This window comes from Chiloscyllium punctatum, chromosome 15 (assembly GCF_047496795.1).
Source record: "Chiloscyllium punctatum isolate Juve2018m chromosome 15, sChiPun1.3, whole genome shotgun sequence".
Classification (NCBI taxonomy): Eukaryota; Metazoa; Chordata; class Chondrichthyes; order Orectolobiformes; family Hemiscylliidae; genus Chiloscyllium; species Chiloscyllium punctatum.
In genome coordinates, this window is record NC_092753.1 from 12,979,531 (window position 1) to 13,004,659 (window position 25,129).

General features: G+C 53.2%; 1 protein-coding gene across 2 annotated transcripts in view; it reads left to right on the plus strand.

The window, feature by feature from the left end:
• enox1 (ecto-NOX disulfide-thiol exchanger 1) overlaps positions 1-25,129 on the plus strand; it is a 535,519-nt gene that overhangs the window by 489,086 nt on the left and 21,304 nt on the right. Inside the window, exon 11 of one of the 2 annotated variants that reach the window (XM_072584648.1) lies at positions 20,497-20,602. In XM_072584648.1, coding sequence (XP_072440749.1) covers positions 20,497-20,602 — 106 coding nt within the window. The remainder of the gene's footprint in view (positions 1-20,496; positions 20,603-25,129) is intronic. The other variant, XM_072584649.1, reaches the window with a different exon arrangement.

The window sequence follows — 25,129 nt, forward strand, 5'->3', positions numbered from 1 at the left end:
AAGGCCTGTGGTGTATTAGCGTTCGTTAGCAGAAGGATTGAATTCAAGAGTCGTGAAGTGATGTTGCAGCTGTATAGGACCTTGGTTAAGCCACATTTGGAGTACTGTGTGCAGTTCTGATCGCCTCACTTTAGGAAAGATGTGGAAGCTTTGGAGAGAGTGCAGAGAAAATTTACCAGGATGTTGCCTGGAATGGAGAATAGGTCGTACGAGGATAGGTTGAGAGTGCTAGGCCTTTTCTCATTGGAACGGCGAAGGATGAGGGGTGACTTGATAGAGGTTTATAAGATGATCAGGGGAATAGGTAGAGTAGACAGTCAGAAACATTTTCCTCAGGTACAACAGAGTGTTACAAGGGGACATAAATTTAAGGTGAAGGGTGGAAGGTATGGGGGGATGTCAGGGGTAAGTTATTTACCCAGAGAGTGGTGGGGGCATGGAATGCGCTGCCTGTGGGAGTGGCAGAGTCAGAATCATTGGCGACCTTTAAACTGCAATTGGATAGGTACATGGATAGGTGCTCAAGCTAGGACAAATGTTCGGCACAACATCGTGGGCTGAAGGGCCTGTTCTGTGCTGTATTGTTCTATGTTCTATGTTCTATCACAGTGGGTCAGGCAGCTTCCATGGAGAGCAAGCAAGCTTACGTTTCCAGTCTCGATGACTCTTCATCAGACCTGAGGTGAAGTGTGGAGGGGGGGCAGTGTTTATGCAACAGTTGGGGGGGCATGGGGTTTGGAGGACTATGGGAGAAAGGATGTCAATAGTTCGGATGAAGTGATCGGAATGTGTGGGATTAGAGTGGTGCTGGAAAAGCACAGCAGGTCAGGCAGCATCCGAGGAGCAGGAGAATCGACGTTTCGTGCAAAAGCCCTTCATCAGGCGTAGAGGGAGGGTGCCTGCAGAGTGGAGAGATAAATGGGAGGGGGGGGGGAGGTGGGGAGAAGGTAGCATAGAGTACAATAGGTGAATGGGGGTGGGGATGGAGGTGGAAGGTCAGAGAGCTTTTTTTCGCTTGTAGAGAGAGGAAGAGAACTTCTCCAAGGCAGGCATCCTTGCAAGAGGATTCACAGTGGGGTTAAAATCAGCTCAGTAAAAACAAGGACTGTAGATGCTGGAAGACTCTGGTTTCCAACATTTGCAGTCCTTGTTTTTACCTACTTCATTGGAATATGTGAATGGTGAAGTAATGGTGTGTCTAACTGTCAGACTGGGAAGATCAGGCAGACCCACTGGGGTGTGGGGAGGGGAGAGAGAGGACATGGTGACAGAGAATGGAACAAATAAAACTAAAAGAAGGGGAAGGAATGGGTTTGCAGTCTGAAGGTGTTGAGCTCAATATTGAGCCCAGAAAGCTGTAAAGTGCCTGGATTAGATTAGATTCCCTACAGTGTGGAAACAGGCTGTTCGGCCAAACCAGTCCACACCGACCCTCTGAAGAGTAACCCACCCAGACCCATTTCCCTCTGACTAATCCATCTAGCACTATGTTGAAGGGCTTTTGCCCGAAACGTCGATTTTCCTGCTCCTCAGATGCTGCCTGACCTGCTGTGCTTTTCCAGCACCACACTCTCATCTAGACTCTGATCTCCAGCATCTGGCAGTCCTTGTTTTTAACCTACGGGCAATTTAGCATGGCAATTTAGCATGGCCGATTCACCTGACCTGCACACCTTTGGTGCTGTGGGAGGAAACCGGAGCACCCAGAGGAAACCCACGCAGACACGGGGGAGAACGTGCAAACTCCACACAGACAGTCGCCCGAGGCTGGAATCGAAGCTAGGACCTTGGTGATGTGAGGCAGCAGTGCTAACCACTGAGCTACCGTGCCGCCCTGAAGGTGAGAAGTCGCTCCTTTCGTTTTTGCTGTGGTTCGCTGAAGGATTGCAGCGTGCCCAGGACAGACATGTCGGCATGGGAGCAGGACACTGCTTAAGTGACGAGCTCTGGGAAGATCAGGGTCACGTTTGCACGCGGACCGGAGGTGGTCTGCTAAGTGGTCACCCAGTCTGCATTTGGTTTCTCCAATGGGGAGTGGGCCACATTGAGTGTGGCGAATGCAGCGCCACAAGATTGGAGAAGGTACAGGTGAAATGCTGCTTCACCTGGAAAGACCGTTCAAACCCTTGGCTGGTGAGCAGGGAGGAGGTGAAGACTCAGGGCTTTGCACCTTCTGCGGTTGCGTGGGAAGGTGCCATGGAGAACGGGACTGGTGTTAACGGTTGTGGAATGGACTAGGGTGTCCTGGAAGGAACCGATCCCCGCGAAATGCAGACAAAGGGAGTGAGGGGAAGATGTGTTTGATTAGATTAGATTACTTACAGTGTGGAAACAGGCCCTTCGGCCCAACAAGTCCACACCGCCCCGCCGAAGCGTACCCACCCATACTCCTACATCGACCCCTTACCTAACACTACGGGCAATTTAGCATGGCCAATTCCCCTGACCTGCACATCTTTGGACCGTGGGAGGAAACCGGAGCACCCGGAGGAAACCCACGCAGACACGGGGAGAACGTGCAAACTCCACACAGTCAGTCGCCTGAGGCGGGAATTGAACCCGGGTCTCTGGCGCTGTGAGGCAGCAGTGCTAACCACTGTGCCACCGTGCCGTTTGGTGGCGGCATTCTGCTGGAGCTGCCTGAAATGGCGGAGAATGACCCTTCGAATGGGGAGGCTGGTGGGATGGAAAGTGATGTTTGTTTTTACTCTCAAGGGTGAATTCTCTACCCCAGAGGGCTGGGGAATTCCAGCCTTAAATTATTTTTACAGTCACGGTCGATAAAAGTTTCGATTGTCAATGGCGTACATGATTGCGAGGATAGTGTGCACCAAGGATAGTGTGTTCAGTCAGCCATCATCATATCAATGGTGGTGCAGAGTCAATGGGCTGATTGACCTACCCTTTGCTCCTGTCAGATCAATGTAGGATCATCCTCCCGAAGCTTAAATAATGTCACAAACCGGGACGTTTTGCACACTGTTTAAAAGGATATACGTAACAGTGTTCGGGGGAATGTGTGTGGCTTTTCCCAAACAGAGGTTGGAAGTGATTCCACATAATTGACTATAAGTAACTATAAGACAGTGAGGACTGCAGATGCTGGAGATCAGAGTTGAGAGGGTGTTGCTGGAAAAGCGCAGCAGGTCAGGCAGCATCCGAGGAGCAGGAGAATCGACGTTTCGGCCCAGACCCTTCATCAGGAAGGGCTGAGGCCCGAAATGGCGATTTATCCTGCTCCTCGGATGCTGCCTGACCTGCTGTGCTTTTCCAGCAATGCCCTCTCAACTATAAGTAACTATAATTGACGACAAAACAAGCAATATAGGTCAGCTCACAGCCTCTGACAGAATGTGTTCTCATTGTGCTTCCCCAAACCTTCTCCTCTTTCAAAAGGTCTGTTTGGTTTTTTTGCAAAGACGAAGGGTGGTGGTGGAGAGTTGCTGTTCAGATTGTGACCGGTGGCGTGCTGCAAGGACCAGTGCTGGGTCCACTGTTTGTTATTATTTATAGAAATGGTTTGGGCGACAGTATAACAGGAGAAAGTGAGGACTGGAGATCAGAGCTGAAAATGTGTTGCTGGAAAAGCGCAGCAGGTCAGGCAGCATCCAAGGAGCAGCAGAATCGACGTTTCGGGCATGAGCCCTTCTTCAGGAATCTTCGACGTTTCAGGCATGAGCCCTTCTTCAGGGATGAAGAAAGGCTCATGCCCAGAACGTCGATTCTCCTGCTCCTTGGATGCTGCCTGACCTGCTGCGCTTTTCCAGCACGACAATATAAGAGGCATGGTTGGTAAGTTTGCAGATGACACTGTAATTGGCGGTGTCGTGGCTAGTGAGGAAGGTTCTCCTCAGCGTACAAAGAGATCTTGATCAACTGGGTCAGTGGGCCAAGGAATGGCAGATGGAGTTTAATTTAGATGAATGTGAGGTGTTGCATTTTGGTAAGACAAACCAGGGCAGGACCTACACAAGTAATGGTAGGGCCCAAGGGACTGTTATCGAACAGAGAGACCGAGGGGGTGCAGGTACATAGTTCCTTGAAAGTGGCATCATAGGTAGACAGGATGGTGAGGAAAGTGTTTGGCACACTTACCTTCTTTGGTCTGTACATTGAGTACAAGAATTTGATGTCATGTTTCAGTTGTACGGGACAGTGGTAAAACTACTTGGAATACTGTGTATAATTCTGGTTACTCTGCTACAGGAAGGATGTTATTAAGCTGTAAATGGTGCAAAACCACAGTTACAAGGATGTCATTGAGACTGGAAGGTTTGGGATGTAAGGAGAGGCTGGAGAGGCTGGAACTTTACTGGAGCACCAAGAGGTTGAAAGGTGACCTTACAGAGCTTTATAACATCATAAGGGGAATAGCCAAGTTCTTCTCCCTAAGGTAGGGGAGTCCCAAAACTAGAGGGCATAGATTTAAGGTGAGAGTGGAAAGGTATCAAAAGGACCTGAGGGGTAACATTTTCACAAAGTGGGTGGTGCGTGTATGGAATGAGCTACCAGAGGCAGTGATGGAGGCTGGTACAATTACAGCATTGAACAGACATTTGGATGGGTCTATGAATAGGAAGGGTTTAGAGGGATATGGGCCAAATGCAGGTAAATGAGACTAGTTCAGTTTGGGAAATCTGGTTGACGTGGACGGGTTGGGCCGAAGGGCCTGTTTCTGTGCTGTATGTCTCTGAAAATACGGGTTCTCAGTATCTGCTGACTTTAAAATCCCACAATAGTGTTCCTTTTATTCCTGTAAATGTTTCTGTGCTTCTAGTGCAGTATCAGCCTGAACTTGGTGCAATATTTATCGGGCTGTCACTGACTCCTCTCACTTCCTGAACGTCGGCATCTCATCAAAGGTACCAGCTTGAAATTTAATTGATCTGAATTGAAGAAATTAGTAATATCCACTTGACATGAAACCTGTGACAATATCATTTAGCCGTGTTCATGCTTGGCTTGTCCTGTCAGCTCTCAGTAACATAGCAGCCTAATTATCTTTTTTTTCCAATATTGACTTTCAGTCTTCATTGTAACATTGGAAAGCTGTAAGTAATCGGAAACATTACCATAATCTTCAGACTCCGCGCCTCTCATGGCTTATAGATGTGGGAAGGAAATGTGCTTGTGTCAGCATTAGAGACTAACACTGGTATTCCGTCAGCAGTATCCTTACAAAAAAACAATCAACCTATTCATGGATGCAATTGCATTTCCCTGGATCAGGTGGGATTTGAACCCTAACTGCCCCCAGCTCAGAGGTAAGGACACTACCGCTGCACCACATGGGCTCTGCATAGCTGCAGGCGATATTTTCTACTCTTGAGTACTGCTTCACTAAGCAGAGTGGAGCCGGTTGGGGAATGACCTTATAGAGGTTTACAAAATCACGAGGGGCATAGACAAGGCGAATCACAGGTATCTTTACCCAGGGTAGGGGGGAGTTCCAAACCTGGGGGGTAGATATTTAAGGTGGGAGGAGAAAGACTTAAAAAGGTCACGAGGGGCAACCTTTTTACACAGAAAGCAGTTCACGTGCGGAATGAACTTCCAGAGGAATTGGTGGATGTAGGTACAGTGACAACATTTAAAAGCCAAATGACAAAGATTGGATAAGTACATGGATGTTGTTGGGATAGTGTGGGGGATGGGCTTAGATTAGTTCTCAGGTCAGTGCAACATCGAGGGCTGAAGGGCCTGTTCTGCGCCATATTGTTCAATGTTCTGTGTTGTATATAAGTTCATGAATAAGAAGTGCTTGGAGGGATATGGGAAAAGTTCAGGATTAGGGTTAGCATGGACTGATTGGACCGAAGGTTCTGCTTCCATGCTGTATCTCTGTATGACCTGAACAGGTGAGTGGTTAGTCCCAGACAGCAGAGTCACAAACTCAAAATGGGAGCCGGCTGTTTAGGAGTGAGATGAAGAGGAATCTCTTCACTCCAAGGATGGTGAATCCTTGGAATTCTCTACTCCCAAAGGCCCATAGAGACTCAGTCACTGAGTAGGTTCATTCCAGGATAGATTTGGAGGTGTTAATAAGGGCAAAGCAATGGCTTGGAAAATTGGTGTTGAGGTCGGTGATCAGCCATGATGAAGAATGGTGGGGTAGACTCACGGGGCTGAATGGCCTACACCATCTCCTACGGGGCTATGGTTTAATGTGAAAGAGAGCACCTCTAACAGTGGAACCTTGGTGAACCTCTGCAGTCTATCTTGTAGATAGGATACACTGCTGCTACTGTTGGTGGTGGAGGGAGTGGATGTTTGTGGATGTGATGCCAATCAAGCGGGTTGCTTTGTCCTGGATGGTGTCAAGCTTCTTGTGTCTAGTTGAAGCTGCACCCATTTAGGGAATTGACACCACACAATGCCAGTCCTTGGGTTGGTGCTTACTGGTTGGTCCCAGGTAATTGAGTCAAGATTTAGTGGTGCTAGAAAAGCACAGCAGATCAGGCAGCAACGGAGGAGCAGGAAAATCAATATTTCATTAGGAATTCATGATGAAGGCCTTTTGCCCAAAATCATTGATTTTCCTACTCCTCGGATGCTGCCTGATCTGCCGTGCTTTTCCAGCACACTCTAATCTCCAGTATCTGCAGTACCTACTTTCGTCCCGAATAATTGAGACTAAACAATGGCTAGAGACAATGTCCAGAAACATGTCTACGTTCCTGGAATACTGGCTGGTCTCAGCTAGCGATTCACGTCCAGCTCTGGGCACTGCACATTAGGAAGGGTATGACCACGTTGGAGAGAGTTCACAAGAATGCTTCCAGAGGTGAGGAACGTCAGTCATAAAGGATAGGTTGGAGAAGTTGGAACTGTTCTCGTTCGGAAGGAGTCAGTTGAGAGGAGATTTGATTGAGGCGTTCAAAAGCATGAGGTTTCTTCATTGCGTATCGAGGGGAAGACTGTTCCCACTGGTGGCAGGGTTGAGATGTGAAGGAACCGGGAAAAAGTGGGGTGAGGAAAATCTCTTTCATGTGCCAATGGTTGAGGAACTGGACTACACTGTCCGATGGAACGTTGGAGGCTGGTTTAACCAGGGCATTCGAAAGGGAATTGGATCATTACCTGAGATGTAAGAATGTGAGGGGGTTAGGGAGAGGAGACAGGAGAGTGGCACGAGGTAAGAGCCGACTCAAACACGATGGGCCAAACTGCCTCTTCCTGTGCTCTGTGATTCCTCCCCACAAACCAAGCACCGAGAAGACCGAGAATTGCAAAATTCCTGAGAAATCCTTTGAATCCTATATAGTGGAGCTACTTGATCTCAATGTAAATTCTCCACTGCAAACAAACGTCTGCAGTCTAATAGCCCAGAACTTGCTGGTAATTTTCCAATCAATCTTTGTTAAAGTGGCCTTCGCAACAGATACAAAAAAAGCCCGCATCCCTTTTCGAGATTACAAATAATTACTGCTTGGCTTATTGATGGAAGTTGAGCTCAAATTTGAAAACAATATTATGTTTCCCAGTTTACGAAACTGAAAAAAAAGACCGTTAGCCAGTTATATTTGAGCAAACAAATCAGTGATGTAACCATTCCTTGAATTTTTTCCAATGGCCTTGAATCAATCATAAATTTAATCATCTGCAACATGGAAGGATTATGAATCTCTGAGCTGCTTCGGCTTGCTGGGGTGAGATTAATCACAGGAATAAAAGTTTGCCTTATTGTTTAAGCAGCAGGGCTGACTTTTTCATGAAGCCTGTCTTGAGGATTCGGCTTCTGCCGTTCTCCTGTGCTCTGTCTCCCAGGGTGCCCTTCCTCCAGGAATGGGGAAAACCCAGGAGTTTTATTTTTTTGTTGGGATGGGCACCGTCACCCCATTCCGCATCTCTTCCACCACCCCCCACACACCGCCCTCACTGACACAGGTCACCCAGCCCAGAAGGAGCACAAATGGGTGACCAATGGAGCCAACTGACTCGACAGGAGATCCCAGAGGCAGTACAGCCGTCTCATTAGCACCACAGGCCGCAGTGGCCAGCACTGGAACTGCAAGTTCGCCGTCAGCAGTGGTGAGCACCAGGAACCCGGGTTAGATTCCACCTTCGGGTGACTGTGTGGTGTTTGCACCTTCTCCCCGCGTATGCCTGAATTTATTCCGGTTTCCTCCCACACTCCAAAGATGTGCAGGTTGGGTGGGATTGGCCATGCTAAGTTGCCTCGTAGTGTCCAGGGGTGTGCAGGCTAGGTGGATTAGCCATGGGAAAAGCAGGGTTACGTAGATAAGGTAGGATGGGTGGGTTGGGTCTGGATGTGATGCTCTTCAGTAGGTCAGTGTGGACACGATGGGCCAAATGGCCTGCTTTCTCACTGTGGGGATTCCATGATCACATCCAAGTTCCCAGAGTTGGTGGAGGGGGCTGAGGAATGAGGGGAGGTTGAGCTGGTGGTCTGAAGTAGACAGGCAGGGGGAGGACAAGAGGAATCATTTGCAGGGTTTGGAGAGGATGAGGGTGCAGGTGAGACAGGTGCAGGCAATGGGTGGAGGGGCTTATGCCTAGTGTGGAAAGTAGGCTGTTAAAGAAGCCTCAATCCCACACCCACCCCAATAGCTTCTCACCCAAGACCTGAACACAGTGATTTTACAATCTGCACCCCCCCCCCCCCCCCCCCAAACACACCTCCCATCATCCTCCTGATCACCTCCCATGTAGCAACCGCATGGACATACCAGAGGTGCAATGGGTCATTGTCAACAGCTGATTTATATTGAACCGCAATCTAATAATATCGACAGGCTGCTCAGGAAACAGCTAGAAAAGATTTTTTTTTAAATCTCTCTGGATATTCTTTAAAAGGCCTGTCAATTTAATTAGCTTGATTTTTACTTTACCTTTCAGCGACAGGCACACTTTACTGTTATTTTTAAAATGCTGGGGATTTAAATATTGGCAGTTTGATTATCCTACAGACCTTTGGCATCTGACAAGAGCATTTAAAACTGTTCTTTAAAATCCGTAATTTCCACATTATAAAAATGGAATGTGTTTGAATTCCATAAGGCACGGATAGGAGCAGAATGAGGTCATTCTGCCCATCGAGTTTGCTCCGTCTTTCGATCATGGCTGATGTGTTTCTCAACCCCATTTTCCCGCCTTCTCCCTATGACCCTTGACCCACTTACCACTCAAAGACCTATCCAGCTCTGTCTTTTTTTTTACACTGATCCAATCTCCAAAAGGAAGGAAACACCCGAGTGGCCAGACATTTCTCTTTTTTTTTTCCTTACCCCCACACTACCGCCTAAGTGCGGTAGTGCTTATTTTTTCCCCAGCACCCATGGTGTGTGTGTGTGTGCAGGTGTGAGACACAGTGAGAGACACAAGGTGCACCAATCTTTATTCAATTTCCACCACCAGGAAGATATGAAAAACACCCGAGTGGCCAGTGACAAGTACTGCCCTTCAAACCACAGGGCAATGCTGTGTGATCAAAACAGTGGAGGGGAGGGTAGGGACTAAATCAAAATAGAGTTGGACGGGGAAATAATACACTCCACTCCTTGCGGCGCCCACCTCTCCCTGAACGACTCCAGGGTGTTGGTGGACACCGCGTGCTCCTTCTCCAAGGACACCCGGGCTCTAACGTAACCCCGGAAGAGGGGCAGGCAGTCGGCCCTAACGACCCCCTCCACGGCCCGCTGCCTGGACCTGTTGATGGCCAGTTTGGCCAGGCCCAGGAGCAGACCCACGAGGAGGTCCTCGGACCTGCCCTCCCTCCTCCGTACCGGGTGCCCGAAGATCAGGAGCGTGGGACTGAAGTGCAGCCAGAAACAGAGGAGAAGGTTTTTAAGAAAATCAAAAAGGGAGTGCAAACGCCCACACCCAATATATACATGGTCCACGGACTCCACAGCGCCACAGAACAAGCAGTTGGGCTGGGAGTCCGTGAACCACCGCAATCTGCGGTTGCAGGGGACTGCTGCGTGCAGCACCCTCCACCCCAGATCCCCGAGAGAAAGGGGGAGGACTCCCGCGTAGAGAGCCCTCCACTGGGGATCCCCACCGCCCGGTGGCAAATGGGCATGCCAAGGCGTGTCCGGACGGTGGATGAGGGAGAAGAGGTGGACGGTGTGCAGCAGCAGTCGATACAGGGCCCTCCTTTTTATGTCCCTAAAGGCGACAAAATTAAAATTCCGGAGGCGGCTCAGGTTGTGGGGCACAGGCTCCCGCGGGAAGTACGGGACCTTGGGGCCAATGTGAAATTCCGTCCGGGCCGGGGTGAGCGCGGACGGGATCCCACCGCACACCTGAGTGTCCTCCAACTGGTGCACTACGTCGGGTCCGAGCACCGCCGTTTTAAGGCGTCGGATGGCGGTGGCCACGTACCGGACGTCTACCGCTGCCCTGCTCGCTATGTCCTGCGGCAGCGTCCAGCCCAGGCCCCCGGCACGTCCCCGACCCTGGTCACCCTCACAGTCACGGCCCTCCCCTCCGACAGCCACTCGAACCCGCGAGTACGGAGGTGCGGATTCCTGAGCAACGGCTCCCTGACGACAGCCGCTACTCCAGCCGGAGGGTAGGCGCGACGCGATTCGACCATGTTCCAGACAGTGATCAGGTCCTGGTAAAAGACAGGCAGCACCTTGACGGCGACCTCCAAACCGTCACGGTCGACGAACAGGAGCTGCGTGTCGTAGTTGAGGTTACGCACCTGGCGGAAAAAATACGTCGCCAGGGCGCACCACCTAGGAGGAGGCTCGACGTAAAGGTATCGCCGCAAGGTCTGAAGGCGGAACGTCGCGACCTGGGTGCGGACGCACACCAGCGACTGACCGCCCTCCTCGATAGGGAGACTCAGAACCTGCGCGGCGACCCAGTGCATCTTTTTGTCCCAGAAGAAGTCGACCAACGTTCTCTGGATGTCAGCGACAAAGCCAGGAGGAGGGACCAAAGTGACCAGCCGGTACCACAGCATGGCGGCCACCAGCTGGTTTATGACCAGCACTCGACTCCTGTAAGATAGCACTCGGAGCAGTCCTGTCCAGCGGCCTAGGCGAGCCGAGACTTTGGCCTCCAGCTCCTGCCAGTTGGCCGGCCAGGATTCCTCAGCCGGGCTGAGGTAGACCCCCAGGTAGAGGAGATGGGTGGTACTCCAGCTGAACCCCCGTAACTCCTCCGGCAGAGAGTCCACCCGCCACGGGCCGACCAGTAGTCCGGAACACTTGGCCCAGTTGATCCTGGCAGAAGACGCCGCAGAGTACACGGCCTGGCACTCGCGCATCCTCCCCAGGTCAGCCGGGTCGGTGAAAGTGAGGAGCACGTCGTCGGCGTAGGCCGAGAGGACCACCCCCGTGCCCGCGCCGCGCAGAACCAGCCCCGACAACCTCCTCCGCAAGAGGCGCAGGAAAGGCTCCACGCACAGGGAATACAGCTGGCCGGACAGGGGGCAGCCTTGACGCACTCCTCTCCCGAAGCGAAGGGGCGCCGTCAGGGACCCGTTATCTTTAACCAGACACTCTGCGGCGGCGTACAAAAGTCGGATCCGGGCGACGAACCGCGTCCCGAACCCGAACGCCCGCAGAGTCCCGAGCAGGTACTCGTGATCGACCCTGTCGAACGCCTTCTCCTGGTCGAGAGACAGGAAGGCGCTCGGCAGACCAGCCCGTCGACAGAAATGGATCAGGTCCCGGACCAGGTGGACGTTGTCGTGTATCCTCCGGCCCGGGACCGTGTAGGACTGGTCCGGGTGAATCATGTGGGCCAGCACGGAAGCCAGGCGAGAAGACAACACCCTGGCGAAAATTTTGTAATCCGTGCTGAGGAGGGAGACCGGACGCCAGTTCTTCAAAGAACGAAGGTCCCCCTTCTTTGGCAGCAGGACGATGACCGCCCTGCGCCAAGAAAGGGGCAGCTGTCCGGCATTTAGACACTCCCCCAGGACCTGTGCGTAGTCTCTCCCCAGGACGTCCCAGAACGCCCTGAAGAATTCCACAGTCAGCCCGTCCAGCCCCGGGGTTTTGCCCCTCGAGAGCCGGTCGAGGGCGCCGGTCAGCTCCTCTAAAGTGACGGGAGCGTCGAGCCTTCCGGCGTCCTCCGGGCCGAGCTGCGGCAGGTCCTCCCACAGAACTCTGCGAGCGTCCTCGCTGGACGGATCCGGAGAGAACAGAGCCGTGTAATAGTCTCGGACGTGGGCCCTGACGCCCTCCGGATTCGAGACGAGGGACCCGTCGTCGGCCAGCAGCACAAGGAGCTGCTGACGGGTGCCGCGCCTTTTTTCCAGCGAGTAGAAGAAGGGGGAGCCGCAGTCCAGGTCCTGCAGGAGCTGGATCCGCGACCTCACGTACGCGCCCCGAGCCCCGACGAGCTGCAGGTCCCGGAGCGCGGCCTTCTTCTCTTCGTACACCCCGCGCAGGGCCGGGTCCGCGTCGGGCTGACCGAGGCGTGACTCCAGGTCGAGCATCTCCCTCTCCAACTCCACGATCCTGGATTTCCGCCTCTTGGTCGACCCCCTCGCGTACCCCTGACAGAAGACGCGGACGTGAGCCTTGCCCACGTCCCACCATAGCCTCAGGGAGGGGAAGCTTCCCCGCTTCCTTCTCCAGCCGGCCCAGAAACGACGAAACGAGTCCCGGAACCGCTCGTCCTCCAGCAGCAGGTTGTTAAAGTGCCAGTACGCGGAGCCGAGCCTGGCGCCGAACGGAAGGAGCTCCGCCCACACCAGGTGATGGTCCGTGCACGACACCTGCCGCGTGGAGGCCTTCGGAAAACAGGAGGCGTACGCCCGCGAAACGTACAGGCGGTCGATTCTGGACGCTCCGACCCCAGGCCTCACGAAGGTGAAGGCGATGGAGTCGGGATGGAGAGTCCGCCAGACGTCCACCAGGTCGAAGGACTTGACCAAGTCCCCCAACCTCTTCCCCGACGCGCAGCCAGTGCGGGTACCGCCGTGGTCCCTGCCCTCGAGGACGCAGTTAAAATCTCCCCCGAGGACGACGCACTGGTTCTCGTCGATGGAAGCCAGATGAGCGGACAGTTCTTCGAAGAAGCTCGCTTGCCTCGGCCCGGCCAGGGGAGCGTATACGTTCACCAAGTGAAGCACCGCGCCCCCCAGCCGAACCGTCAGGTGAAGCAAACGGCCTGGCACCGGCTCCCTGACCCCCAAGATCTCAGGCTGAAAATGCGGGGCCAACAGGATAGCCACCCCGCCAGATCTGCGGGTGAGGTGACTCATGTAGACCCCCCCTCGCCACTCCAGGAGCCAGGTGGCTTCGTCTCCCGGGGTAGTGTGGGTTTCTTGCAGGAAGCACACCGCATACCTCCCGTCCCGAAGGACCGAGAGGGTCTGGAATCTGCGCTGTGACTCCCTGCTGCCGTTGATGTTGAGGCTGGCTATAGTAGTATCCATGTCGGAAGCATTGTGCTACCACCACCAGTACAGTTAAAAAACAAGTACAATTACTGGGAGGACGAGGGAGGGGCACAGGAGTCCCTCGCCCTCACCAGGAGTGCCCCCAGGAAGTTCCTGACTCGCTTTCGCTCGTTGACGTCGAGCCCAGGCGCCTGGCGAGCAGCGTGGGCCGACCAATAAACTTTTTCAAAAGAGCTCCAGCGGTCGAGCGCCAGTTGGGCTCTATCCCGGCGACCTCGAGTTTCCTCGACAAATTCCCGGAGTTCCTCGAGGGGGATGAGGGGGAGATCGGCGGGGGGCACCTGGGACTCAAAAACGTCACTGCAGACGGAGTCCGCGTCGTCCCCGGTGTCCGCCACCGATCCCGAACCCTCCTCCAGGAGGTCGCCCTCGGTCGCCGACCCCTCCCCCACCGAGAGGATGGGGGCTGGTCCGGCGCCGCCAACCGGCCTCGAACCCCCGGCGACCCCACCCCCAGGGTCACCGGCGGTACCTTCCTCGGCGCACCCCGTCCCGGAACGCCCCGAGTTCGGGTCGTCGGGCGGCGGAGGCTCGGGGCCCCGCTCTCCTCCCGACACCGGGACGCCTGGCTCCTCGGGGAAAAGGTCATCCCCCAGGGCCAAGGCTCCCGGAAAAACAGTCTGGGAGGGAGGAGCGGGGATAACACCTACCTCCCCTCCACCGCTCGGCGACCCAGTAAAGGGTCCTTTGTCGACGCCCGCACCGCGGCCCTCGTCGTCGTTGTTGGGCAGGTCAGGCCGCGGTGCGGGATCGTCGGAGGGTCCCGTGGGCCCATCCCCTGGAGAGGGGCAGCGCCGCCGGCGCGCTGCAGGACTGTCTCTCCCCTCCAAGGGCCAGCCCCTCTTCCCCAGAGAGACAGGGGGGGATTTATGGGCCTTTTCCTCCCCGCCCGCCTTGGTGGTCATGGGGCCTGAAGCCCCTCCCCCCAGCCTTTCCCGGAATACGATTGGCTGGGGGAAGGCAGGAGGCGTGGCCAGGGTGGGGAGGGTCAGCTGTGTCACTTCCTGCCCCGCCCCTGGTTTATCAGGTGATAGCGGGCGGGGCAGGGGCCCAGTTCCCTCTCCGGGGCCTGGAGACACGGTGGCTGCGGGAGGTCGGGCAGCGGTGGTCCCCCCGAGGTTAGTGCCAGGGTGTGGCTGGGTGGGGTGGGGCGGGGCTCGGGCTCGGGCTCGGGCTCCCCCGAGCCAGGTGTTGCAGTGCCCGGGGCGGGCGTCGCATCCCTAGGGGTTTCTCCATCGGGGTGGGGGGTAGATGAGGGGTCCGTGGGGTCAGGGTCGGGTACGGGTCCGGGGGTTTGGGGGTCAGGGTTCCCGCGCCGGGGCGACGCTGGCACGGCCGCAGGGGCATCGTCGTGCCGGGGCGGGGCAGGTCGTGGGCTGGGTGTCGGGGATGGGGATAGGGTGGTCTCCCCGTGGGCGGGCCTGACGCGTCGCGCCTTCCTGAGCGCCTTCCGGCCGGCTGGACACTCACCCCCCTCCCTGCTGGAGGATCGGAAGCCTCCGGCTCAGGCTCCGGTGCCGGGGCCTGTGGTGTTGACTTTGGGGGAGGGGGGGTGGGCACGGCGGCACCACCGGCAGCCGTTGGTGAGGGCTGGGCGGCCTTTTGGGTGGGGCAGTTTCTCCTGATGTGCCCCACCTCGCGGCACAGGTGGCACCGCACGCCGTCCGCCGTCCAGAAGGCGCGGTAGGCCGCGCCCTCGTGGAGGAGGGTAAAGGAGCCCTCCGTGACCTCCTCCCGGGCCAGGCAAATAAACACCTGGCGACGGAAGGAGTAGATGTGCCGGAGGGCGGGGTCCTTCAGACCGAGCAGGAGCGGCTGGATCCCTGACCGGATCTCCCCCAAGGTGGTGAGGTGGGGGAGAAGGAGCTCGCTGGCAATGAAGGGCGGGACGTTGGAGATCACGACCCTCTGGGCCGTAACCTCCAGAGGGTCGACGGGCAAATGTGTCCCGCCCACAGTGAGCCCCCTCTCCACGGCCAGGTGGACCGCCTGCTCGGTCCTCAGGAAAAATACGGCCTTCCCGTACATCCGGGCCGCAGCGACTATGGCCAGTGGGCCGACCACACTAGCCATGGCCTTGCTGCAGGCCTCGATGGTCATGTTCGGGTGGGGATAGGCCTTGACCCCCAGGCGTTTTGTGAGGTGCCTGAAGGGGGTGTGGTTTGCAGCCGGGGCTGGGCCAGCCGAGCCTAAGGCAGCGGCTACCCCGGCGTAGGTGCGGCTGGGCCCCGCGACCTTTGGGCTCGCCATCCTCAGCTGCTGGTGGTGGTGTCAGGCCTCCGGCAGCAGCAGTGGTGGAAGTTGCTGGGAGAGTCCCAACCAGCGACGGTGAAGACCTGCCTCAGGCGACAACAGCAGTGGAGGCAGGCCTCAGGCAAGTCCCAGGTAGGCCCTCAGTCACTGTGGTGTGGGGCAGACCTGTTGGGGAGGGTCCCTAAGGCGAGTCCCAGGCAGCGGATGTGGAGGCAGGCCTCAGGCAACAGCAGTGGTGGAAAGTAGGCCTCCGGCAAATCCTGGGCAGTTCCTCGGTTGCAGCTGTGGTGGAGGCAGACCTGTTGGGGAAGGCCCCCAAGGCAAGTCCCAGGCAGCCCCCAAGATTGAGTCCCAGGCAGCGGATGTGGAGGCAGGCCTCTGGCAAGTCCTGGGCAGTTCCTCGGTTGCAGCTGTGGTGGAGGCAGACCTGTTGGGGAAGGCCCCCAAGGCAAGTCCCAGGCAGCCCCCAAGATTGAGTCCCAGGCAGCGGATGTGGAGGCAGGCCTCTGGCAAGTCCTGGGCAGTTCCTCGGTTGCAGCTGTGGTGGAGGCAGACCTGTTGGGGAAGGCCCCCAAGGCAAGTCCCAGGCAGCCCCCAAAATCGAGTCCCAGACAGCGGTGGTGGAAGGCAGGCCTCAGACAACAGCAGCAGCGGTGGAGGTCCTGGGGAGGGGCCCCAGGGCGAGTCCCAGGCAGCGATGGTAGAGACAGGCCTCGGGCAGCAGCAGCAGTGGAGGCAGGCCTCTCCAAAGTCCCAGGCACCAGCAGGGAGGCAGGCCCCAAGCAGCAACAGGGACAGTCCTTGCACAGTCACAGAGTCACAATCACAAAATGGTCCAATCTCTCCAGAAGGGAAGGAAACACTCAAGTGGCCAGTCACAACTCCAGGGTGTTGGTGGACACCGCGTGCTCCTTCTCCAAGGACACCCGGGCTCTAACGTAACCCCGGAAGAGGGGCAGGCAGTCGGCCCTAAAGACCCCCTCCACGGCCCGCTGCCTGGACCTGTTGATGGCCAGTTTGGCCAGGCCCAGGAGCAGACCCACGAGGAGGTCCTCTCCACCTCTGTCTTTTTTTTTTCTCTTCTCTACCTAAGTGCGGTAGTGCTTATTTTTTCCCCCAGCACCCATGGTGTGTGTGTGCAGGTGTGAGACACAGTGAAAGACACAAAGTGCACAGATCTTTATTCAATTTCCACCACCAGGAAGATAGGAAAGACACCCGGGTGGCCAGTGACGAGCACTGCCCTTCAAACCACAGGGCAATGCTGTGTGATCAAAAGTCTCCTGTTATATATTTTTTTTTTCTTTTTTTTTTACAGTGAGAGACACAAAGTGCACAAATCTTTATTCGATTTCCACCACCAGGAAGATAGGGAAAACACCCGAGTGGCCAGTGACAAGCACTGCCCTTCAAACCACAGGGCAATGCTGTGTGAGCAAAACAGTGAAGGGGAGGGTAGGGACTAAATCAAAATAGAGTTGGAGGGAGAAATAATACACTCCACTCCCTGCGGCGCCCACCTCTCCCTGAACGACTCCAGGGTGTCGGTGGACACCGCGTGCTCCTTCTCCAAGGACACCCGGGCTCTAACGTAACCCCGGAAGAGGGGCAGGCAGTAGGCCCTAACGACTCCCTCCACGGCCCGCTGCCTGGACCTGTTGATGGCCAGTTTGGCCAGGCCCAGGAGCAGACCCACGAGGAGGTCCTCTCCACCTCTGTCTTAGTGGCACCAATTAATTGAGCGGGTGATTGTCTGATAATGAGCGATAGAGATGTACAGCACAGAAACAGCCCCTTCAGTCCAACTCGTCCGAGGAGCCTCAGTAGCTCAGAGTTTAGAGTCGCAATAGCAATTTCTAGCCTCATTTGTTGGGGAAGAGGTGCTTTATATCATGTGAGTGACATTTTAAGCAGTTGCTTTCTGGATATATTTGCAATGCTGTTGTACATATGATGCAGATCAGTTCATCCCTCTTGATATTAAGGATCTCTGCCTTTAAACATTAATTTACAGGTTATATTGAGCAGAGTTTCCCCTGTGTGCTGTGCGCCACATACCCATAAGCTCGTGCATGAAGAATAGGTTCAAAATCTCATTATCCCAAGCAAACAGAGCAAGGTTTCCACGCGACGGCTGAATTAACAATTAATAAGCTTTCACTGCAGGCTAGCAAGTATGTCTTTGCATTAAACAGATAGGTGTGATGTGGTTCAGTGCACTACACTCTGGATGGAGGTGGGGGGATATGGAAGCAATCACTTAAGCTTCATTCCCAGGAATTGAGTGCAGTATCCCAGACAAGTCTGCGGTGCTGTGCTGGTTCCAATATGTTCAGTCTGATTGGAAAAGGAGCAGGGAATTGTCTCCCCATCCTCTGTGCTCCAGTGTCTTGCCCGGTGTTTCGCTGGGGCCTGCTAATTGTATTTATTGCCTTGGACTGGTCTTGAAGCAAGTGGAAAGGAACTGCCTGTGGGTCCCTCTGCAGTGGATATTGATGTGGGAAAGTCAATCCTTTCTCTCTGGCCGTTCACTGGCTCTTCAAACTGTGCAGACAGTGACCCCTGCTGGTCAGGTTGAGTGAATTGAACCCATGGAAGCAGAAATCACCACAGTCAGACATTCTTTTATTTCAAAAATATACTTTATTCATAAAATACTTTAATGGTCTGTACAGTTGGACTTGCCACACATATGTAAACATTCCATTTGTTTGCATACCGAAACAGAGTAATCATTCCTATTTACAGGTCGGTACGATTACATTTTTAACTGAGGTGTCAGCAGAGCCCAAATGACTGCGTGGGCCCCCTGTTCTTCTCAGACAGGCCGATCTTACACGGTGGTCTTTCCCCACCACGCCTTGGCAGCAGCTGCCCCAAGCTTCAGCGCGTCCCTCAACACGTAGTCCTGGACCTTGGAATGTGCCAGTCTGCAACACTCGGTCGGGGTCAACTCCTTTAGCTGGAAGATCGACAGGTTTCGGACCACCCAGAGAGCGTCCTTCACCAATTTGATGATCCTCCAGGCACAGTTGATGCTCGTCTCGGTGTGAGTCCCGGGGAACAGGCCGTAGAGCACGGAGTCCCGCGTCACGGCGCTGCTCGGGACGAACCTCGACAAACCCCACTGCATTCCTCTCCAGACTTCTTCTGCGTAGGCGCATTCCAGAAGGAGGTGTGTGACAGTCTCGATCCCCGCCACAGCCACTTCGAGGGCAGCGTGCGGTGCAGGAGAGAGTCCGGGCGTGCATAAAGGATCTCACAGGCATAGCCCTTCTCACCACCAGCCAAGCCACGTCTTGGTGCTTGTTGGAAAGTTCTGGCGATGAGGCATTCTGCCAAATGGCTTTGACAGTCTGCTCAGGGAACCGCTCGATAGGATCCACCCTCTCCTTTTCCCAAAGGGTCTCAAGGACACTACGTGCTGACCACTTCCTGATGGACTTGTGGTCAAAGGTGTTTTTCTTCATAAACTTCTCCACGAAGGACAGGTGATACGGAACGGTCCAACTACTCGGAGCGTTCCGCGGCAGCGAGGCCAGGCCCACCACAGTCAGGCATCCATCAGTGTTCAGATTGAGCAGGGAAAGTTCCTTTCTTTTTGAGGAAAAAAAAAATTCAGTTTTATTCTATTAGTGTTCTCTTTTTGGTTCAGGTCATTTTGTCTGAAATATTAATTGGAAAGCAGCGTTGTGATAGGCTGGATGTTCACAGCGGCCCTCCCAGACTCAGCCATTAATTGCAGAGCTAATCTCAAACTCTGCTGCCCACATCTTCAACTCTCAGCCACCCAATCAGTCCAACCACACTCCATTCGCGTTCCCGTCCTCAAATCATGAATCTTCCCAAGTCACACAGTCCTGCGAGATTTCCGATCTCCTCCAATTCTGAAGTCTCGACCATCCCCAATCATAGAAAGGTTACAATGTTGAAGGAGGCCATTTGGTGAGCATCATTACCTAATGCCATGTCTTGCTTTCTTCCCCCTTGCACTTGCCCATTTTTCTTCCCAAGTAACCACCCAATGCCCTTGTCAATGCCTCAATAGAAGCTGTCTCCACCATATTCCCAGACAGTGCTTTCCAGATCCTAACAACAAAGTTGTGTGACAATTTTTTTTTCTCACATCACATCATTTCATTTCCGCATCACTTTAAATCAGTGCCTTCACATTTTTTACGAGTCAGAGCAGCTTCTCCCTCTCGACTCTATCCAGCCCGCTCATGATTCTCAAAAACCTTTATTAAATCTCCTCTTAGCATTCTCCTGTCAATGGAGAACAGTCCCGAGTTCTGCAGTCTATTCCGATGAGTAAAGTACTCCCTCTGAAACCCATTTTTGTAAATCACATCTGCACTCTTTCCAACATGGTCACTGCCTCCCCATTTGCAATCCTCAAGACTCTACAAGTCCTCCAAAATTACCTACCAAGCTATGTCCTGGTCTTCTGTTTTTCTCCAAAGACCCGCTGCCCTCTACCCTACCCCCAACCCTGACCCACCCATTAACTCTCTGGCTGTATGTCTGTCAATAGGGGAAGGGAGTACTTCCTGCCCCGTGCCCTTTCCTGCAAAATGGCTACCAGAAGGAAAACAGGCAGCATCGCTCTCCATGGCATAGGGCGGCCATTTTGTTGCACTGGCTTCAGTTGCCTAATTGGCTGTCAGCTCTGGATCCCCTTCTCCACACCCCTCCCTCTCCTTCCTCTATTGGTTAACTGTCCTGTTGTAAGTGGCTTAATTATCAAAGATGTTTTTCTCAAATTTTCTCCTTGCTGAACGCCTTAGACCTCCTTGCTTAGTTAAAGGTGCCGGATAACTTCACCGTATTGTTGTTTTATGTTTTCTGTGCAGGAGATGAATGGGTTCACTTTGTCCGTGTCTACCCAAGGCAGCCAGACCAGCGAGGGATGCCCTGCCTCCCGGCCACTCAAATCGGAGAAAGAAGCTTTATTAGTAGGTAGAGTATCCTAACTGCCTTATTTTCGGTGTGGATTCGATTTAACATTGAATTCACGTTTTGCCTGTCCCCCACCCTGGGCTGAATCAAGTTAAATTAATTGGAGCAGCAGTCAGCTATTTCCCCACCTCGTGCCTGTCCCAGCATTCAGTTCAGTCATGGTCAATCTGTGCCCAAGATCTATCTGAATCGCTTTGGATCCAACATGGAATTACCTCAACAAAAAAAAACTGTCAATCCTATTTTGCAAACCTTCTGTTCTCCCGCCAGTCTCATCAACTTTTTGGGGTGAAAATGACTTGGTTTCGGAGATGTGGGGCCTGATCTTGCTGTTTATCTCAGTAAACAAAATGGTCGCCCTACGGCATAAAGAACGATGCTGCCTGTTTTCCATCCGGCAGCCATTTTGCAGGGCACAGGAAAGGGTATGGGGCAGGAAGTACTCCCTTGCCCTGTTGACAGTCACATGGTTGGAGATTTCAGAGATCTCATTGGGGGGGGGGGGGGTCAGGGTTTGGGGTGGGGTAGGGGGCAGCGGGTCTTTGGAGATGGTGGGGATGGCCTCGGAGATGAACAGAAGACCAGGACATAGCTTGAAAGGTAAGTTGGTGGACTTGAAAGGGTCTTGAGGATTGCAAATGGGGAGGCAGTAATAACATCCAAGAACTAGCAATCCAGAACCCTAAGCTCATGTTCTAGGGACATGGTGCTGTCTGAAGATCTTTGGCAAATTCCTACAGTGCATCTTGTAGATAGCATACATGACTGCTACTGAGGATCGGTGATGGAGGGAGTGGATGCTTGTGGATGTGGTGCCAATCAAGCGGCTGCTTTATCCTGGATGGAGTCAAGCTTCTTGAGTGTTGTTAGAACTGCACCCATCCAGGCAAGTGGGGAATATTTCACCACATTTGTGACTTGTGCCTTGTAGTTGGTAGACTGGCTTTGGAGAGTCAGGAGGTGAGAGGATTGGAGGTGAGATAATGTTGAGGGAGGCAGTGTGTTGAATACCACATCAAGTTTGATGGACTCTTTTTTTTTCTCTCTCTCTCTCTCTCCTGAGGGCGTTGGGGGCTACATTTCTAAGTGCGGCCTACTGAGGCTCAGACTTGTTGCTGGCACCTCAAAGGGGGCGATCAGAATTTGTGAACAACATGGCTGTTCTCATTGGCTGCCCATCTCCTGGGCCTTTTGCCGGGAGGCTGCTAATCAAGATGGCAGACTAGGGAGGTACCGTTTCCCAGCAGCCCCTCATCAAAGCTGCGATCACGACGGTGGGATCAGTTTCCCCTCCCTATTCCTGGAAAATGCCTCAAAAGTACACACAGCCAGGAGAAAGTGGGGCAGTGCCTAGAATCACGAAAGCGATGACTCGGTCACCTCTCAGAGGCATTCACTGATGCCAATGTACAACTGGGATCTACAACCAGTGGACACAGACTCAGAGTAAGGGGCAGGCTGTTTCAGACTGAGATGAGGTGCAATGTCTTCACTCAGAGAGCTGTGAAAGCTCAGTAATCAACAATGTTCAAGATAGAGGTCAATAGATTTCGGAAAAGGGAGATCTTAAGGAAACAAAAACTTGTGAAGGGAATAGATAAGATAGAAGCAGGGAGGTTGTTTCCACTGGTGGATAAAACTAGAACTAGGCTCAAAATACGGGGACAGGCAGGAGGCTGGGAGAACACAGCAAGGCAGGCAGCATCAGGAGGGACAGGCAGGAGGCTGGGGGAACACAGCAAGGAAGGCAGCATCGGGTGGGACAGGCAGCATCGGGAGGGGGAGAAGTCAATGTTTTGGACGTAACCCTACTTCCAGAAAATACGGGGGAGCAGATTTCGGACTAAGCTGAGGAGGAATGTCTACACCCAGAGGGTTGTGAATCTGTGGAATTCCCTGCCCAGTGAAGCAGTTGAGGCTCCCTCATTGAATGATTTTAAGGCAAAGATAGATTTTTGAACAGTAAAGGAAGTAAGGCTGTGATGATGCTGCTCCGTTAACACAGTTATGTTACCCTTGGTTTTGTTTTCAGGGAGATCATAAAAGATCCAGACTCTGAAAAGGGTTTTAGGGCCAGTTTGATTATCGCTAACAGATACTGCCTCAGGCAAAAGACTTTCAGGTTTAAAAAAAACACTTGTACGATGAAAGGGGAGTGACAGGTTCTCCCAGCTCTGCTGACCCCTGGTTTGGTTGGGTCAGTAAGCAGTCGTGTTGGGAAGCTGCTGGACCCAAGAGAAGCAGCTCCATGCTGACCCTCTCTCTCTCTCTCTCTCTCTGATTTCTCTCCTGGAAGACCATGTGTTGGATTTTACCTTTTGTGCCCAGGGGTGTTAGTGGGGATTGTTGCAAGTATTTGGAACGACATCATTACATTGGGATGATCTGTTGGGTTTTCGGACAGGTGAAGTTATTCCACTCCCTTTTGTTTGCGTTTCATTCGGTAACCTTGTTAATAAATTCTGTTTTGCTTAAAACTATGTGGGTTGACCGGCCGCATCCCACCTGGAATATCCGCATTACGCCTGCTTTAAACAACTCGCAAAGTGAGGGGTCTGGGTTACTTCCTTGAGGGGGTCTGGCCTGAGCCCATAGCCAGGGTTATGGTGAGCGGGCGGGTAAGTGGAGCTGAGTCCACAATAAAGACCAGCCATGATCTTATTGAATGGCGGGACGGGCTCAACGGGCCGAATGGCCTACTCCTGCTCCTGGTTCTTACGGGATGGAGCGATTCATGTGGATGATGATCTCTTTTAAGGCAATTCCTAACAAATCTGGAGGGGACCCACCTTCCTCTTACCTGACTGCCTCAGTCTCTGAAGCCCAGCTGCGGTTCTGGTCACAGCTGGACCCAGAATGAATGGAAGTGCTGAGACTCCAGACTGCTCTTGGCTCTGGGAAGTGTGCAGCCTGGCACATGTTACGGGACCCTCCCTCAAATAGCCACAAAGTCCCGCTTCCCCCCCCGACAGACTGATTCACCAGCACGCTGAGAACCGTTAACAACGCTCCACGTCTTTGCACAGGCCCACTGTCAACAATTTGCTCGAGACAGGATTGATTGGCTGGCTTCTCATGCTCTAGTTAACTGAGTGACATATTTATGCTGCTCAGAAATCACTTAATGCTCAGGTCTCCAGCACATTCAATTAGATGACAGGAAATGTGGCTGTCTCTAAGCATGTAACTGTTAGAAACAGGAACCATCGCCTGAGTTTTACTCTAACCTGATGTAATGCATCGGGTTTACAGGACAGGAATAGGCCATTCAGCCCATCTGCTGTACGTCAGTGATCCTGTCATTTTGCATCCAAACCAAGCAGTGAAACAGTATTCAAGTCACCTTTTTAGTGTAGATAATAGTTTATTGAGCATTCAGCCTTACACCTTCCCCCGAACACCAGCACCACCTGTATCCACCTCGTCAATTAATCAATCAGTTAACCAATTCCTTGTTTATCGCTGTGCACTATTAACACACACAGACCATTTACACCGTCCTTTGTTTCACTCTATCGACATATCCTTCTGTTCCCTTTCTTTCTTGAGTATTTACCTAGCTTTCCCTTCATTTTCACCAATCTCCAAGTGAAGAGGTTCTGCTTAAACTCCCAAAGGGATTAATGAGTATCTTATATTTATTGGCACGCAGTTTTGATGACTTTTCATAGAATCATAGCAACTTTTCATAGAATCCCTACAGTGTGGAAGCAGGCCATTCAGCCCATCAGGTCCACACTGATTCTCCGAACAGATACCCAACCAGACCCAGCCCCGTAACCCTGCATTTCCCATGGCTAATCTAGCTAACCTACACATCCCTGAACACTATGTGGTAATTTAGCATGGTCAGTTCACCCAAATTGCACATCTGTGGATTGTGGGAGGGAACTGGCGCACAGGGAGGGAACCCACACAGATGCGGGGAGAATGTGCAACTCCACACAGACAGTCGCCTGAGGCTGGAATCGAACCTGGGTCCCTGGCGCTGTGAGGTAGCAGTGCTAACCACTGAGCCACTGCACCACCCCTTTTTCTTTATCACCGCTGGAGAACCTGGTCATAAAGCTCTTGATCAGGTCAACCTCCCCCTCCCACTTCAAAATGTGAGACGTCGAAGGTGTGGCGTCAAGGGATTGGTATTAAAACAAAGCGTGCCCTCAAATAGGGCCCATGATCATTGAGAGCTGAATGCTGACTTCATGCTGTAACCCTGACCCCATTATTAACCCTCTGCATCATGTGGGCAAGATAAACTGCACAGCAGTGGGGACACGGGCAGGGAAAGTAACTCAATGCCCAGGATTCCATTCCTTGGGACAGACAGAGTATTCCCAGTGCTATGGATCTGACCTGGCCCTGACAGACTGGCAAGGTTTTTGGAGCATGAAGCCTCCCTCACCCTTACCCTCCAATGTATACTGCCCCATTCATGCCATCCCAATGACTCCCAATCACATCCCAATTCTCCCCCAGCCCTGTAGCAGGTCAAGGAATTTCCCTGTAAATAACTGATAAGATTCCTCA